Raw genomic sequence first — 17,873 nt, 5'->3', positions numbered from 1 at the left:
ACGTTAGAGTTTATTTTTAATTATGTTATATTTGTGTATGTAATACATCATGTTAAACCCGCTGAAGTTACTTTGTTTTATTTTTCTATGGTTTCCAATAAAAGTAGAGTATTTCTTAATGGTCTAGCATTAGACTACTGGATGAAAGTTCGATAAAGATAACGTTATTCCGTTTGCTGTCATGTTTTTCGCTTTCGATTCAAAATTTATTAGTTTAGTTGTTTCATATTTGTATTCAGGTATCTTCGCTGTACGCTGAGCGTGTTAATTATGGTCCTATGCAAGTTGTGATCTCTGGCATATTGCAAAAGTCACCAAACAACGGCATGCTCGCCAAATCACACACGTGCCGTCAGTTAATCAGGACTGATAGCTTACTTGCGTTTGCGTGTTAAAATAGACAAAACATAAGACTAGGCTAACGAAATGCAGTTTGTTAGTTTTTGTAGAATGTAGATAATAATTGGCGCATCGTGAGCAAAAATTCTAAAGAATAAGCGATTGTGTCAAAAATGCTATCCAACTCTTCCCCTGGAATCATATTTTATCTGTTATGAAAATGGAGGTCTCTTCTCTGTCATTCATAAGCTCTTATTCAATATAACAATTTATAGCAAACAGATCATCTGCTAACGACATTTGAACAGCACATAATTCTATGCATTTGACGTTAATAGATGTATTTTTTTACATCATCTAAAAAAACAATGTTTGATTTAATTTATCATTTTGGTTTGTAGTCACTTTCCAATGCTCGAAAGTGATTTACTCATTTTAATAAAAAATAGGAAAAAAAGTATTAATTATAAGAAAACAAACATAGCGATACTAACACGACTTCTATTGTCGCACGTGTTTCAATAAGCACGTAACACTTTTTTAGTGCAGATGGGGCAGAACTCCCTCTCTTTGTAAATTTTTATCGTGTAGGAGATATGAGTCTCCCACGTATCAAAGCACAAAGCCTCACACTCATCACAGACACGACTCTTCTTCAGGCTGGAATAAATCTTAGTTTTCTACTTTATAAGAACTAGTCGATTTCAACCTATTCCCCCATATTCTATCCAGTTAACCTCAAGCACATGTTCCTTTCTAGCTCGCAAACATCATTTTTACAAGGTTTTTAACGTTTCTACGTCGTCATTTGGTGAAACTATGCAGCCTACAAAGGACGTATTTTTGCTAGCTAAGTTAAGCTCGTTTGATGTTGGTAGGTCATTGCATTTTTCATAATTTGTGCATTTTCAGCACTACCTACTAGCCTACTGTAATTAACGTATGAAGGTATAGATAAAATTCTTATGAGTAGTATTTGGAATGAGAGCTATTTCAAGGGGATTTTTCAATAATAGGAAACGCACTAATAAACTTTAATCTCATTATTTTAAAATCTTTTTTTTTAATCTACACGTCGGTTATTTTTTTACTTGATTGCAATACGAAGGATCTGGGTTTGCGCATTTGAAGACATGGTGTACACTTGAGCAATATAACCTGCGCATATTAATTTTCAGCTTTTAAAGTTTAGTCCATTCAGGGCCATTTGTCTTTAATGACTGCTATTTTGATGCCACTGCATTCCCTCTGAAATCATCTCTCTTCGTACTCATAGAAAAAACACAATATTCGCAAAGAGGCTAAAAGTCTAACCAATCAAACTTAAAGAAATACTTCAATTATTGAGTTGACTGCAGAACACTGACAACCCGACATGCAATCCACATGATAGCAACTATTCGACTCAGAATAAGAAGCAAAGATTTTTTTATTTTAATTTCAATGACATGTTTCAAAAGGGCGAATAGATATATTACAAAACTAAACACACAATCTTCTACTTTTTAACAAACATCATCCAAAAATGGGCTGAGCAACATCTGTCGGCCAAACAAATTCATGTTTAAACAAAACAGCACAAGTTTGATTTTAATGTTTTAAACAAACAGCAATTAAAGAAAAACTTTTAAACAAATAATTTATTTTCAAGTCGTTGTCAATTCCCCCCTCCCCAACAAACAAAAAAGAGCATTACATATAGATTCATAATTGGTCATAATAAAACATTGTCTTAAGTTTATTTGACATTTGTAGGAAACAAACAGAGAAACTGGAAATCGATAAAACGAGAATCGACGTGGTCTAAAAATAAATAATCGTGATGTCAGGATTTTTGTACAATTAACGTGACGTCATCAAATCTTCACGTCATACTCTTGTTTTGACCAGACGAACGAAGATCTTCGCCAAACGAAGTTCTTCAGCGTAATTTAAGCTTGACTGACAACATGTTTGCGTCACAATTGCATCACGCGCTGGGCAGCTCGTTATCCGGAGCTTGAAGAAGTGGAACAATCATATCCTGTAAAAGAATAGTTTTACGTTGCATCGTTTGCACTTTTTGCAATCTCCCTCTGCGACAAATAACCCGCTCAAAAAGTATGCTTTCTCTGTAAAAATTACTGCACCAGCAATACTAGGTCATCCAGTATTTGTTGCATTTGTTTACAAAAGATCAGATGATAGATGGCATAAAATACTTCAAAACATAAAATAAACCGTTATCACTAAGCTCATTTTTATGGAGTTGCTCTGGGCTTTCAACCATGTTATTCTGGTTTGAGACCCGGCTAAAGTGGATGATGCAAGTGGCAGAATATCAAATGCACGTTATCCCCTTCGACCACAACAAGAGCATAGATAAAAAAAAAACTGGGGCAGAGAAAAGAAGTAGTTTAACAACAGGGTTTTCCTAAACGACAAAATGACATTCGAAAAAGTAAATTCGTGAACCAAGACTTAGATGATGCTTTTTGGACTTTTGATCATTATTTCACAAAAGGCCGCATGAAACAATTTTCATTGTAGCTACACTAGCCCCACAAGTATGGATTGCAAAATCCGACTCTCGACAGATTTTAACCTTTAAAACAATCATGTTCTGTTTCATGTTTTTATGTAGTATATGTAGTAACTATAGCGCACTATGAATTTTTTTGCGGACCACGTGTGACTTGTGAACCGCGAGGTAGACGGCCTTTTACTTTAAGATTGGTTATGTCTATACGCTTAATGGCTGGGATATAATAATAAGACTACGTCACATCCTAAGACGTTAGCCTACTTACCGCATACGATGCGTATGGATCATCAGCCGCAGCTTCCCCTTGGATATATTGGTATCCTTCGTCATCATGTACTTCATTCAAATCATCGCTTATCGGATCGAATGGTGGAAGGGCCTCTAGCACTGAAGGTTCTTCTGTCAAGTATAAGAACAGTGTTGAGGAATTTGATTCCATTCAGGCTCGCTATGTCAGTTGTTAATGTCCTATGGTGTCATGCACAAGTAACCGATGTGAATATTAATCGGTTTCCACCAACGCTGTGAAGTAGCTGTCAGCAAAAGTTTGAAGTGATCGGAGTCGATAAAAACCACGACTTTGACTCAGGCCTGGTACAAAAAGAGTGGTAGATGAATACTTTTACTTACAAAACGTTTTACCATTGTTTTGTTTAGGCCTAAATAAAAATATAAATAAGCTCAATACTAGTTTAAGGAGGTAGCACTTAAATACACGAACGACCACAGAAAAAGTGGTGCTGAAAAATAGATCTGTTCAAAACCTAGGCCACGATGACCAAAAGGTAAGATAAACTATTCTCAGCTAAATCACGCCAATTTTGATAAAGACTATAGATACCATCCCAAGGGTTCATCATCATCAATCAAGTTTATTTCGGCATAGCTCCACATTCTTTTCAATGTACACATCAGGAGATATAACAAATAGCTTTTTTGATATGTAAACTACACCATGGAGGCACCGAAAAAACCATGCGGTTATCTAAGTCAAGGTGCCCCCACATGGGATGTTTTACTGGATACAATATATAATTATATTAACAGTACGAACAAAAAAACACAAAGAGAAACAACAACAACAAAAAAGGAAAGAAAAAAAATAGTTATCAACAACAGTAGCCTAAAGCAACAATATAATCACAGAATGGCACTTAAATGGGTCAGTAAGTAGTAGCCTAAATCAGTTTAGGATGTAAACAATGCCAAAAATCAGCTTTAGTAATTTGAAATGAGTTGTTTTTTATATTCCTTTTCGAAAGAAGAAAACGACAACAAAAGCTCTTTGATCAGAATCATTTGCTTCAAAACCGAAGTTAGCAAAATCACTAGCTACTTCAACCCCCTACACTGCTAAAACAGGCTCATCTCAAGACGGACTATATAGAGGCCATGACAACGTACAATGGGATTGTTAAAACTGGGGGCAGATAGTGACGTCATAGTGCCATTGTCTTCAATGAAATTTCTCTACAGATGCTTCCATTTTGCAGTGCGTTTAGTTCAGGGTAGTCAGGAATTATCTTACTTTAATGAATATCGGTACAGTAGCCTACTTAAGTTAGAACTCTAAACTTGGTAGGAATGCGATTTATCGGTGTCCTATATCAGCATAAGGATGAAATAGATCGATATTTGAAACAGAAATAGCCTACTTTGATTTGTTTTGGTATTTCAAAATATGTTTTTTCAATCGTTTTGAAATCCAAGCAAATTTCATTTGGTTGTGCGTTTAAAACGATAGTGAAAAACTGGAGAATCTCAGAACGTAGGCCTAATAAGCCTAATAAGCTGCCGGACTAAATTTGACCCAACACGTCTGACGTCTACATGAATGAGAAAGTGTCCTACAAGTCAGCAGTTCTTGAGATCACCAGCTGAGTGTATGAAACTGCCATAAAAAAACTACTAGACTAGGCTACTAGTTTGAGAATCTCAACTAGCCTACGCCTGTCAGTTTCTGTTAGATAGAAAACGAATAATTTACTTTTGTCTTTTCCGGAGTGTTTTTTTTTTCATCATTTCATTTTGATTTGAAGCAAATTATACTTTTCTTTGCTTCCCCTTAATCCATATTTCGGAAATTTTTGCAATAAACAGATTAAAATCATCAGTCAAAAAGTTTTCCAATCCCCAGTGCTATTGCATGATAAGCTGCTTTTTCGGTTGTAATCAATGATTGTTTTTACGTTCATGGATGATTTGATGCGAAACAGGCAAACAGCATAGCTTAATTGAATTGCTGGTCGTCATTTGAGCTATTAGGGCGGAGGGTCTACCCTTGAGCAACTCGGTTACCTTACTAGTAATGAGTCAGGATGCACCGTAAGTAACCTACCCGTATTTCGAAATATGTTTGTTTCGAACAGCCTTGATGGATAGGCTATTTAACGTCCTAATACGTCTATATTTGATTCAATCTTATATTTGATTTGTTTTACGTTGTGAAGCATTGTTTGTGATATATTAGTACTCTTGTAAATATGGTTAAGAAGTGCTGTGTCTTTAATTGCAATGGAAATTATAGTGAAGAAAATAAAGTTGCAGTGTTTAGACTGCCTAAAGTAAATGCCAACCGGAACGTGGTAGATGGCTTGCCTCTATCCCAAGGGATAATATTTCCGATGCAAAGGACACCGTCGTTTGTGAACGCCATTAGCCAGAAAACTATCCTACCACTATCAAGTATGGGAAAGTAAGACCTTTGTATCCACCATCTGTGTTTACCTGTGTCCCTTTGAATTTAATTCCTTCACCACCATTTCTTCCAGAAGTACTCAAAGGGCGTTAAGTGGAACTCGCAATCAGCCTGTTGATGAATTACCAAGTTTGACAAAAGTGACATTATTGTAAGCTTTGAAAATCTCCTGGCTAATGCTTTTAGTGTCCAATTTCCTTTTTTAGCAGGTGATGATGTTGTTGTAGCCTATTTCGGGCTCATCTGACGCTTGTTTTTCAATGCAAGGAATTTATGCAAGATTCCGGCATACCTAAGTTTGTGTTGACGATTGATGACAATCTGAGCTTTGAAGCATTTCATTCTGAAGTAAAATGCTCTATAACGTCTCTATCAGCAAGTAAATGTTCCAGATGGTCAAAAATTCAAGAAGCTATGAGATTCTTGCATTATATGGAGTTATCTCATCAACAAAGTATTCTTTTGCAACAGATGAAATCTATGAATTTTATGCCAGCTATAGAAAAGAAATAGCCTACACCGTGGAAACAATCGTTAGGTCCTTCGAATATTTTTCTTTGTCCAGACCAGAAGCTCATACAACCAACTGAGACGGAATTTCAAGTTGCCCAGTAGCCTACTAGAACACTTACAAGACTTGCAATTTTCAAGCTTGGGAATTAATTATCATAGACTAGTTAACGTTAGTTTATGAGCTTTTCTGGATATTCATGAATTTTTTTCTTGAGTGTTCTCATTAACACTAAGTTACCGTACTATAAGTCGGATTAGCATATTAGTCAAATTATATACTAAAGATGATCCGTATCAGCCTTGTCTCGATATTGACTTGTTTATAAGGCTTAGTGAATGATAGTAATAAAAGGTTTCTGCAGACTCTTAACCTCAGTTCTGGCTTCTCGGTGTTATGGGAATTGCTAATCATCAATGATTGTAGGATCCATGTGAGAGGATTCAACCAAACGTATTGATTAGTGAATGATGCCTTACTTATTAGTGAATGATAATTAGTGATTATTAGTGGTATTGATTATTAGTGGTATTAATGATTATTAGTGGTATTGATTAGTGAATGATGCCTTACTTATTAGTGAATGATAATTAGTGATTATTAGTGGTATTGATTATTAGTGGTATTAATGATTATTAGTGGTATTGATTAGTGAATGATGCCTTACTTATTAGTGAATGATAATTAGTGATTATTAGTGGTATTGATTATTAGTGGTATTGATTAGTGAATGATGCCTTACTTATTAGTGAATGATAATTAGTGATTATTAGTGGTATTGATTATTAGTGGTATTAATGATTATTAGTGGTATTGATTAGTGAATGATGCCTTACTTATTAGTGAATGATAATTAGTGATTATTAGTGGTATTGATTATTAGTGGTATTAATGATTATTAGTGGTATTGATTAGTGAATGATGCCTTACTTTTTACACATTAACAAATAATCTTTTAACTAAGCGAGTCTAGGCTACGAGTAGCTGGTGCATTGTTGTTTTTTTTAGATGCTTTTTGCTAGTGATGTTACCACTTTTTTAAATATTTCAATGTTATCATGGCTGATCCATCGCAATTTAGCTTTCGTTTCAGTGTTATAAATATTAACGTTCAATTGAAGACAATGGCACTATGACGTCACTATCTGCCCCCAGTTTTAACAATCCCATTGTACGTTGTCATGGCCTCTATATAGTCCGTCTTGGCTCATCTCCATAAAAACAAAATATACTTCTGCTCGTACCTTGACAAAAGTAGATGTCCCTTTCCTCGATGATAATTCCCAGTTCACACGAAGCGGCGCGCAATCTACACTGGTTGATGTAAACCACAGAATTGCTACCACAGACAGGAGGACCTTCAAACCCACAGTCGTGTGAACAAGTACATTCTGCGTAGTCATCTTCACAACCCAGAAGGCTGGACTCACAGTCGCTTGCCTGCTCTGATATTGAGATATAGAATCATTTAAAACACGTTCATTAAAAAGTTTCTTAAATTTGGACGGGGAGTTGTTGAAATTATAAACTCTCTGGAAAGATCAAAGCAAACAAAAACAAACGCGCAAACTTTTGAGAATAGTGATAGATGTAAATAGATGAATAGTAATTACTAGGTATGGCGAAGAAAAAACAATAAATGCTATTGATACTACAAAAAGTGCTTAATGCCAAGCAAAAATTCAAGCAGAGCAAATTCCATCAAATATAGTTATTACTTTCTAAAACCTCTACAACCTGTTTCACCCTAAGAAGGGATCATCAGAAGGTTCTTATTCAAATAGAATCTATTTGAACAAATGCTATTTGAATTGAAATTCTATTTGAATAAGAACCTTCTGATGATCACCAGCAAAGGTGAAACAGGCTTTAGAGATTATTAGAAAATAGTAACTGAACTTGATGTGAGGCAAAGAAAATGTACCTTCAGCAAAGTTCTGTTGTGTGTCATTGCCACTCTCCATCATCGAAGCACTTGCAGCATACATAACTTCGGTTTCATAATCTATTGAATAATTATAATAACCTCACTGAAAGTGGAACTTCTGCTAAACAAAACAGGATCAGTTTCAAAGTACGAGGTCAAAATTTATATTGATAATGGGAAATTACCTTGTCAGATTGTATAAAATCAAACGAAAGAAAAATTCAAACAATTGAATAATAAAACAGCGTTGGCAAAAAACAATGTGTCATGCTACTTGACCAATTTACCTGGTTCATAGTAGTCGTATATCTTGACTGATCTCGGCAGTATTTTAGCAGCGACGTATGTTTTTGTAGCAAAGAACTTGATACATGTTCGACATGTGCTTGGTATCTCATCGAAGTAAAACAGAACTTTTTGGTCGACAACTTCATAACGTTTCAAGTTGATCGCTTGCACGTTCAGCAACTAAACGGTATCCAATCATGTGAATGTAAGATATTGTATTTATATGCCGTCACCTCACTCAGACTTAATGGAAGCTCCGGCTTTGTGAAGTAGTGGGCTACTGGAGTGATGATTGCAATGTGCAAACATGATTTACCGTACATTAGTTCCGGATCAAAAATCAATCTCATACATTGCAATACTGGTACGTTGAATGAATTCTTACTGCGGGGTACAAGAACACCAAAGAGTTATCTCTCGTTTGGAAATATTTATTATGAAACAAAACATTAACATGTATAATTGTATAACTTCATTAAAAATTGTGTTCCACCTGTACCTACCTCTTCTATACTTTCTAAGTCCGGTTGGAATCCAGTCAAAAGATTAAATTCCAACACGGCCATGTTGGAGGAGCCATGGTGCAGCCACCTTACACAGGTCTTCATCTCATATTTGACAGCATCTGGTAGTCCTTTCGGTTGTGCTACTTCGCCTGTTTTATGTTGACAAATATTAAATCTTTGCAATTCATTCACAAACCTATTGACAAAAAGTTTTATTAGGCTATAGTAAAAAAGGAAAAGGGTTTTTGTTAGTGGGCGTAGATGAACGGAAAGCTTATCAATGTATTGAACATTTGAACCTAACGAGAGTAAATTGAGCAGTTTCTCTCCGCCACCTTTTCTTAAAAAAATACATCTACCCAATTTATTACACTCTGGATAGAGGTAAGCTGCATTTTTCTCTAATAACAAGCTTAAGCCGAGAGTCGAACCAGGATCGTATGATTGGAAAGCGAGCTCCCAATTAGCCAGGTCATCCCACAACAGAAGTATTTTTCTCACCTTGCTGGATATTTTCGTCATTGGTGACCTCATCGATGACGACATGATGACCGACTTTGATGAAGAAAGCATCTTGTGTCTCGGGGTTCGGGATATTATAAGTCACGTCAATCTGAACAGAGGTTGCATTTCAATTCGTCGAAAAAAAGTTAAAATTATTACTTTCCTTCGCATGTTGCTAACGATAAACTACAATAAATTGTCTATAAATACACCAGTGAGTAACATTAACTCTTAATAGAACTTACAATCTAGCAGCTGCGATGATATGAACAACATCAAAGGTTGTAGCTTCTGGTTTGAAACATGCAAATCTACCACAACATTCTACTGATGTTTGTAAAAGTCTTTGCTGAGTCTGATGCTAACTGTTCCCACAACCAGTTTAAAGTCAAAGCATTTACCACTCTCCTATGATGTTGTTGTTTTGTGTGTGCAATTGTAGAGTGTGTTACGGTTATGAAAGAAAAAAACTTATTTATTTTAACCTTTCTTGTGTGGCAATAGCTTGCAATAACGGTAAACATTGCAGCTTGGTAACTTTAAATTTTTAATCGAATTTAGTAAAGTTTTTGTCGTAAGTAGCAAAGACAAGAAAACATACAGATTTCATTTGTCTCATTCATTGGACAATATCCTTTTTCTAAATGTTACAAAAACAGCACCACTTTGCATTGGCTGAGATGCAGTAGGCCTAATGCAAAACGAAGAGATCGAATTTAACACACAACTTCACAACAAAACGTTTATTTGATATTTGCACGTATTCTCGGGGTACCTGCAGCAAAGCACACCCAACCCCACTGGCCTTTACAAACATTGCAGTGGGCAGGGAAGGTATCGTGGCTGTTTGTAAGACTTTGTCATTTTCGTTGTTGAGTTCAAACTTCTGGTCATAATCGGAGTTAGTTGACGCAAACACAATGTTTAGGTTGATGCCGCCAATAAAGGATAGGATAGCGTACTCTGACAAGGCTTGCAAGGCTACACAGGTATCCTGAAATACAAAAGACAGCAGTTACAAAACATACGTATTTCCTTTGTGTGGTTCATATAGCTTATGTATGTTTTGTGCACCTTACCAATTGAAGCTACACTTTTGTTTGTTTAAAAAAAGTAGAATAAAGTTAAAAAAGTTTCTAAACAATTTCTTTAAGAAATAAATCTCACAATAATTAACATATTCATACAGTTGAAAATTTCATTTAATTTGACATTTTTAATTCTGATAATTTGATAACATTCCTTCGACGCCATAACAGGTAAAAGTTAAAATTGAAAAAGTTCTGTATGAAAATGTTGGACTCCTCTCGCCAAACTGCACCTGAGTGGAGGAAAATCCACCAAAGGCATTTCTCTTCGTAGACAGCCACTTTACTATTGGCAGTGCATTGCTACGGTTCTGAAGGTTGGTGTATGTCAGCAACGCATATCCTGTCATCTCAACTTCAGCCGACACAACTAAAGAAAGATAAATGATACAATTCATCTACTAAACATAATCCAAAATATTTGAAGATAGAAATACATCAAAACAAGATATTACACGTATAACACAAGAGTTTGTCAAGATAGAATACATCATTAAAAAAATATACTTTCTATATTTCCAAACAATTTTGGACAGTTTCATTTTACAAAGGTTTGCTACACTTAATAAATAGAGTCACCAAAATGTAAAATCGTTCCTTTGGCTTTCACGGGCAGATTCAATTGAAGAATGACTACACTCTTAAATACTACAGCGTTTCCTAAACGCTGATACTTTGCATTGAGATGGCCCTTTTTATTGCTGAATCATGATAAAGAAAGCCTTTTGTATTGCCGAGTCATGATAATTTTGCATGGTTGTACAGGTTTTAAAAAACTTACGAAAGGTCAGTGCATTGCAGTTGTACTGTAGCTTAGAGTTTTGGCCTGTACTTGAAGTGTTGTTATTCATAAATTCTTTCAATCAATGGAATAAGTGGAGCGAGGTGTGTTTTTAAAGTACATTGTTTGACCTCTCACTCTCAACGAGTTCAAAAAGTTACTTCTTTCGATATTTCTTGTCATAAAAAGAAACTTTGATAAAAACTTACAAAATCTGCACTGTGTTGCGTAAACCTAGTTGAATAGCAGAGTAGTGAGAGCCCTGGTAGGGCACTCGAAAGGGCGCTGGTTCGACACCGTTCACTAGCATGCGGCTGAGTCTTAGGCAGAACACTTAAAGACAGTCTAAAAGTGGACACAAAAGTTGGCTTCCTTGCTTTCCCGTTCATTTAATTCAAATTTTCAACCACCGCAAAAACATCTGTAGCCTATATCACGTTCCAAGTAGGCTACTTTCTTACCTGTCTGTTTCATGGAGTCAGCAAATCCAAATATCATGCTCTCATCCGGTGGTGCGAAATTGTCGTTCATCGACCAATGCGTCTGTTCGTTTTGGTTAATGGCGGCACTTTCCAGTTTCATTAGAGCTTGCATCGCGAAGTCACTTTTCAACAAAGTGAGAGCATACGCAGTGAGACTGATGGTGTAAGAGTCAGTCAACTCATGGACTTTGACCTCGAGGAATTCCTGAGCTTTCATTATTGCTATTTCTTCATCCTGAAAAGCAATTGATTGCACCAGCTTTTACATGTTGCAAACCTCCTCGTGGTGAGTCCTGGTAATTCAAATTAATGAAGCGAATGGCAACAATCAGAGACCGCAACTCACAGGGCACCTGAGGTGGTAAAAGGATAAACCCTCGGCCTCGGTGTCCAATGAGAGAAATTCATCCAGAAACAAGAGCTTTTACATTATTGCTGTATATTCTTCATGCTTAAGTTAAATGTTTCACTAAATGCACTGTGTTTCAAACACGTCATCATATAAGCTCCCGACATCTTCGCGTTACTAATAACACTACCATCTCACCTCAAGCTCTATTCCTGCCTCCAGAAGAGCAATTGTGACGTAGGCAGTAAGTGCGACATCGCTATTAACTCCCGATTGGATGTCTTTGTTCCAAATCTTCCCAACTGCAGGAAACGCTCCATTTCTTTTTTGCCAAGACACAATCCATTCCTTTGCTTCGTTCAGTTCATTCGCATCGATGAAGATAAAATCTCGAGCTTGTGAAAATGACTTCAAAACAAATGACGTCAACCTGTAGATGACGTAATCATTGATTGAATAAAACTTTCAATATCCAATGCAGTTAAAAGATAAATTAGCTCACTGCTTCGTTTGTTTGAACGTGAAAAGTTATTTGTGACGTTAGAATAGTTATGCGAAATTTTACCATAATAAAATAAAGCAAAGCCTTGAAACAGTTGAGCAACTCGTGGTGCAATGACTTACCACATGCTCCCGGTGGAGTCCCTATTACCGAAAGCGCTGTAGGATCCATCAGACCTTTTGTATGTCAGCTGCCGCTGGTAACCTTAAAAAAACAATGACGAGAGTAAGATCGATTGTAAACTAGTCTGCATAACACCGTTGCATAACTTGAAACTAGTTATTGTTGGGTTTTTGAATGCAAAATGGCTGGATAGCCGAATGGTGAGAGCAATCGAAAGGGCGCCGGTTTGACACAGCGCAAGAGCATTCGGCTGTGTCTTTGGCAGGACACTTAAAAGCGTGTCTAAAGATGGACACGAAGATTGGCTTCCTTGCTTTCCCGTCCACATAGTCTAAATCTTCAACCACCAAGCCTGGATACGACAAACAACAAAACAAAAACAATGCAAAATAAATCAAACAAAAACATTTTTTTAGTAAAAACAACCTCCCGGTCACTACTACAAAAGCTGCAATAGATAGAGTTAGTTTACATTGCTAACAAAAGACATTTGGTGGTTCGATCTACCTGTTTGCAAGTAGTGGGTTGCTTCAGTGAGGACCTCTTCCGTTAACTGCCTCGTCCCCTTCAAGTATTTGAGTACGTACACATTGGGCGCAAAGTTAGCCAGGTTTTGCTCCCCACATCCAAACGGAAGACTAAGAAGGTTGTTCAGGTTCTTTAGTGTTGGCCCCATGACGTCACCTGATGACGTCAAACAGAAAGCAAATTGAAAAGTTACTTTCTCAAGGTTGCACAGCTGAGTGTTCGTCGGCAAGGTCTCATGACGAAAGTTCAAAGTTTTTTTTTTACCTTAGATATGTGGTATGACATAACAAAAGAAAGTGCAATGACGTTCTTAATCAATAAGAATGAAATGAAATGACATGCGACTGCGCTTGCATTTTGGTGAAAGATTGAACATTTAATCTACTTGTTTTTCTTTATCTGTTATAATACAATGCTAAGTTGCTTGAAATTTTTCAGTTTCTTGTAGGTACAGTAATGGCCAACACGGCACCACTCCATAGCAATCATGCTCACCTATCATTGAAGCAGTCCCTGTTGCAGACATCGGAACCGTATTCCCAGGAAGACTCAGATGGAATAGTTCCGTAAACGAATCTTCAGATTCTGTTAAATGGAAAGAAATGGAACATCGCAAAGTAGCCTTATTTGTTCTCATCATACATAGCCTACAAACAAGAAACAAATCTTTAAATATTCTCTAATCTCCAAAGCACTTGAGAGAGTGCAGACTCGATGATCTACTACGCCTTCAGGGCTACGGTCTTTCGCACTCTATCATTGGATGCACAGTTGCACACTGTACGTGTTTGTTTTATGTATGTTTCGCATCCAAACAAAAAAAATGACCACTGATGACTCCTAAAACACAAAGCAGTGTTTGGAGATGATTAGTCATCAACCTCACCTTGTTTCTGCCAAAGTCTGAACTCTCCGGTTGCGTCTCCACTCGTGGCAAAACCAACAAAGCTGATGTTGCTAGCCGCTGTGTTGGTTGGCCCTCTCCACTGCATGAATCGGGACTCGGGACTTGGAGAAGTTCCGGAGCCAACTTCAATGTTCCCACTTGTCCATGTGATCCAGAACGGTTTGTAAGCGTCTTGTGATAAGATCATACTGGTAGCCGCTGTCACGAGATGCTGTGAATCACGAGAAATCCACGACCTCTGGTTATCAGAACCTCCAAGGACAATGTGGTAGGAACCACTCAACAGCCTCTCTTCGTGGGATAGTACAATATGAACGTTACTGTCGGCTGCACACAACAATGTGGGGGTTAGGTTTGGAGTGTCATTAATTGTTTAAATAGCAAGTGTAAAAATTATGTATAAAAACTAGTAAGAACATGTTTCAATTCATAGGAATAATTACATGCAAACTAAATAAAATCGTGATTCAGTCATACATGCATAGATTGTATCTGACGAGCATCCAAGAATGGAATCGCTTTTATAAGTTAATACCGACAAGAAGAAATCACGCCGAAGTGAAGGTTTTTACAAACATAGTTTTTGAGCAGTGTTTGCACTACCAATGTGAAATCATATGAAACAAAAAATGTTAGAGGGTTAAATCAAATTATGTTCATTGCGTGTATCTGATAATAGCAATTTACAATGAAAAATATTACTATACCCAGTGGAGTGGGTAAATTTAATTTTATATTTTGATTGTACAGCAACTTAACTATCAACCAAAACTTTCTAGTTATATGACTAACAAACCTTTAACAAGGAAATCAAACCCGGTGATGTTATCGCTTGGTAGGCTCACAAATTGAAAGGTGAGACTCGATGGAGTCGAAATATTGATCCGTTCGTTCGGGCAAAAATACACACTATGGGTATATTCTCGCTTAACTCCTTCCGCCTATTAAATACAAGCTTTCTTAAGCTATCCAGGTCAGTAACATCTATGCATTGCAATTACGTGAAAGAAAGGATTCTGCTTTCACATCTAAATCATAGTAAAAACCATGCTCGATTCTCCGCTGCTTTCGACCAGGTGTACAGAGCTTTATGGACATTGTTTGTTTCACTGGGCTTTTGGTCACTAACTACGAACAAAAACGCTGCTGTTTCTTTTCATATCATCCCAAGAGGCTAGGGATGAATTTCAGTGGCGCTGACTAAGCTGATGGTTAAAAGATTTAGATCAAGTCGATGGGAAGAGATGCCAAAGACACAAATGCGTGGAAGGCCTTCAGCCCTTCATGCCGTGGACCAAGCGTTCTGTATTTATTTGGTATGGCGACGTTTGATTAGATTGATATTTATTCTCGGACTGGGAAAGGTTCTTTTAATCCTTGCAGTTTCGCATACTTGCAGAGGCTTTGAACCACTGACGCAGGCCCGGTCACCGAGATTTGACAGAGTGAAGTTTCCGATAGTTGGTGAAGTGTTGTTGCCGGGGAATTATTCTATCCATTAGGTGCCCCTGAATAGAAAAAGTTCTGAAATGCGTTGCTCAAACGCACACTCCGAAAGCCGAACCAGCACCGCTTGATCTTGACTTGGGCGCGTAAACACAGAGCTAACGGGGCGACATAGTCACAAATCGGCGGTTTTTTCCATTGGTTTAGACTAAACGTACCGAGCTCCATGCTCAGGAGTTTCCTTCATTGTTTATATCAACAGTATTTTCCTGTAGGCTACTGTTTGAATAGTTTGATTGAAGAAGTAAATGTCTCATCAATACAAACCGTGCAAAAAAGTTTAACAACTTAAGCAATGTTACCTCGACCAATACTTGTCTGGTTACGAAGTCAGATTTCAAAATTCTCTGCTCTTCTTCTTCTCCTTCGTTACTATGGCAACAGGTGGAGGACCCAACAAACGCATCAGCAGAAGCTGCGTAATAATATCGTTTGTTTAAACATAGAAGCACAAAAACCTTTCAAAAATCGTCTCATCACTATTCACTATTGGTAAACGAATGGCATATTGTCACACAACACCCGATTATCATAATCTTAAATCATCAGAAACTACGGCCTACCGGAAATGCTCTTTTTTCCAAGATAATCAAATCTTAAAGTCATTCGTGTCACATCTGTTGTATGCGGATGAATACACACTCGCCGTTGCAAACGGTTGCTTCCGCGATGACGAAACGAAATTCCAGGTGGAAGTAAAACTAACACTGAAGCCTAAATAAGTAATAAAATGTTTACAAAAAATCTAAAATAAAAACAAATTACATGGCTACTCTATCTCTTAAGCTAAACGCGTTTATGCGAAATAATGGAAGCCACATAATGGAGTCAATCACATGTGCTTTTGCAGCTGTATATGCTTGGTAAAAGGCAGTAAGTTGGCTGTATTATGGGAATTGGGAAACAAAACTTTTTCATTGCTTAGATTTTTTTATTCAATTTATTTGTGAGCTATTAATGCAAATTAACTCCTCGTATTTAGCCTAGAGAGAAAGCAGTGGCAGTGTATGTTGGAAATGTATTTTCGTTTGTTTATAATCGACTTAATTTGAAGGTGTGCTCATCATCATCATTAAAGTTGACCGCCCTTGACCGAAGTAAACTACTGTGACAGAATACAGGCAACCACTCACATGACGGGGTGTAAGATAGCTAATGCCTCAATGCAACTTAGCCGGCTAATTCAATGAGCTCACACATAATGCTCTCTTTCAGGCTGATATTTATGTACATATTTTATTAAAGTAGATTTGTGGTGACGAGAAGCAAACACCTCTCAGGCGATGCGCCAGAGGCATAAATACGCTGAAAATTATCAAATAACTGTCAATAAATAAAACATTACAAACATCCATAATACGTTTTCGGTAGCACTTTGAAATTGCGAAAAGGGGGGATTGTAAAAATTGCATGTGCTGATATAAATTGAAGCGAGCCTTTCTATATTGCTTGATACGCTTCTCTTGCAACATCGAAAACTTGTTGCAAAAACTGTTTTTATGTTGGGTAAAGTCAAACAGCTATTAATATTGTGGAAGTAGCCTCAACGATTAAATTAGTAGGAAGTGCCTAAGTATATAAGCCAACAAGTGCATAAGCCAAAAGATAAAATAAGCAAAATTCTTATACAGCATTACCTCAACGCAAACATTTAAATAGTTGTACACCGTCAGTGGGATTTGAACCTCCTCCCCTCTGACTACAGAATAGGGAAGATTAAACTCCACAAAGAACGGCTTGAAACTTGGAAGATGGTAAGGTTCGGCTAGTCCGATGCCGGAGTTGGGATTCATAGACACAGCATCGGCTTGCCAGGTTGTGATGGAGTCTGGAACCTTGACGGTGAAGTTTCGCATTCCAGAACTAAAAATCACGCAGAAGAGTTGATAATAATTTATGGAAAAACGTTTTTGTAGTGGCCAAAACCAAAAACTTTAAAATAAATTTTGGTATTTTAACAATTAAACTGTAATGAGTCTATATCTTGTTAAGAAGATTTTTTTTATATAGCCTACACTACAGAACGTAGTCAGAAAATGATCGAAAATGAAAGCTTAATTATTGAAGTTATTAGTGCAGACTTACCTAACATTGAAACAACTCCATATCCATGTTTTTGGAAAAAACGTTCGTCTTCGTCTGGCAGCACCGAAAAAAATAGACTTTGTTAGACAAAAACGCTGAAAATTGTATGGGTCTGTTTTAGCCATAATATCAATGACCTTAAAAGCTTAAGGCCGTGAATTGTGAAATTGAAGAGTGTAATTTTTTTAAAGTCCGAAATTGATTCTTTTACTTACACTAACCCAA

General features: G+C 37.0%; 1 protein-coding gene across 1 annotated transcript in view; it reads right to left on the bottom strand.

The window, feature by feature from the left end:
• Positions 1-1,757: 1,757 nt before the first annotated feature.
• The window catches only part of LOC145786561 (C3 and PZP-like alpha-2-macroglobulin domain-containing protein 8), a 28,795-nt gene continuing 12,679 nt past the window's right edge, over positions 1,758-17,873 (bottom strand). The window contains exons 17-36 of the mRNA XM_082598237.1: positions 17,649-17,702; positions 17,201-17,426; positions 16,127-16,277; positions 15,866-15,978; positions 14,854-14,998; positions 14,037-14,384; positions 13,646-13,735; positions 13,130-13,306; positions 12,622-12,703; positions 12,196-12,427; positions 11,628-11,883; positions 10,619-10,755; positions 10,073-10,291; positions 9,295-9,406; positions 8,791-8,942; positions 8,287-8,467; positions 7,997-8,098; positions 7,317-7,517; positions 3,129-3,262; positions 1,758-2,362 (exon numbers count right to left, since the gene is read on the bottom strand). Coding sequence (XP_082454363.1) covers positions 2,309-2,362; positions 3,129-3,262; positions 7,317-7,517; positions 7,997-8,098; positions 8,287-8,467; positions 8,791-8,942; positions 9,295-9,406; positions 10,073-10,291; positions 10,619-10,755; positions 11,628-11,883; positions 12,196-12,427; positions 12,622-12,703; positions 13,130-13,306; positions 13,646-13,735; positions 14,037-14,384; positions 14,854-14,998; positions 15,866-15,978; positions 16,127-16,277; positions 17,201-17,426; positions 17,649-17,702 — 3,166 coding nt within the window. The 3' untranslated portion in view covers positions 1,758-2,308. The remainder of the gene's footprint in view (positions 2,363-3,128; positions 3,263-7,316; positions 7,518-7,996; positions 8,099-8,286; positions 8,468-8,790; positions 8,943-9,294; positions 9,407-10,072; positions 10,292-10,618; positions 10,756-11,627; positions 11,884-12,195; positions 12,428-12,621; positions 12,704-13,129; positions 13,307-13,645; positions 13,736-14,036; positions 14,385-14,853; positions 14,999-15,865; positions 15,979-16,126; positions 16,278-17,200; positions 17,427-17,648; positions 17,703-17,873) is intronic.

Source organism: Aplidium turbinatum, chromosome 17 (genome assembly GCF_918807975.1).
Source record: "Aplidium turbinatum chromosome 17, kaAplTurb1.1, whole genome shotgun sequence".
Lineage (NCBI taxonomy): Eukaryota > Metazoa > Chordata > Ascidiacea > Aplousobranchia > Polyclinidae > Aplidium > Aplidium turbinatum.
Note: the sequence above shows the minus strand (reverse complement) of the source record. Positions and strands in the feature narration are given on the sequence as shown.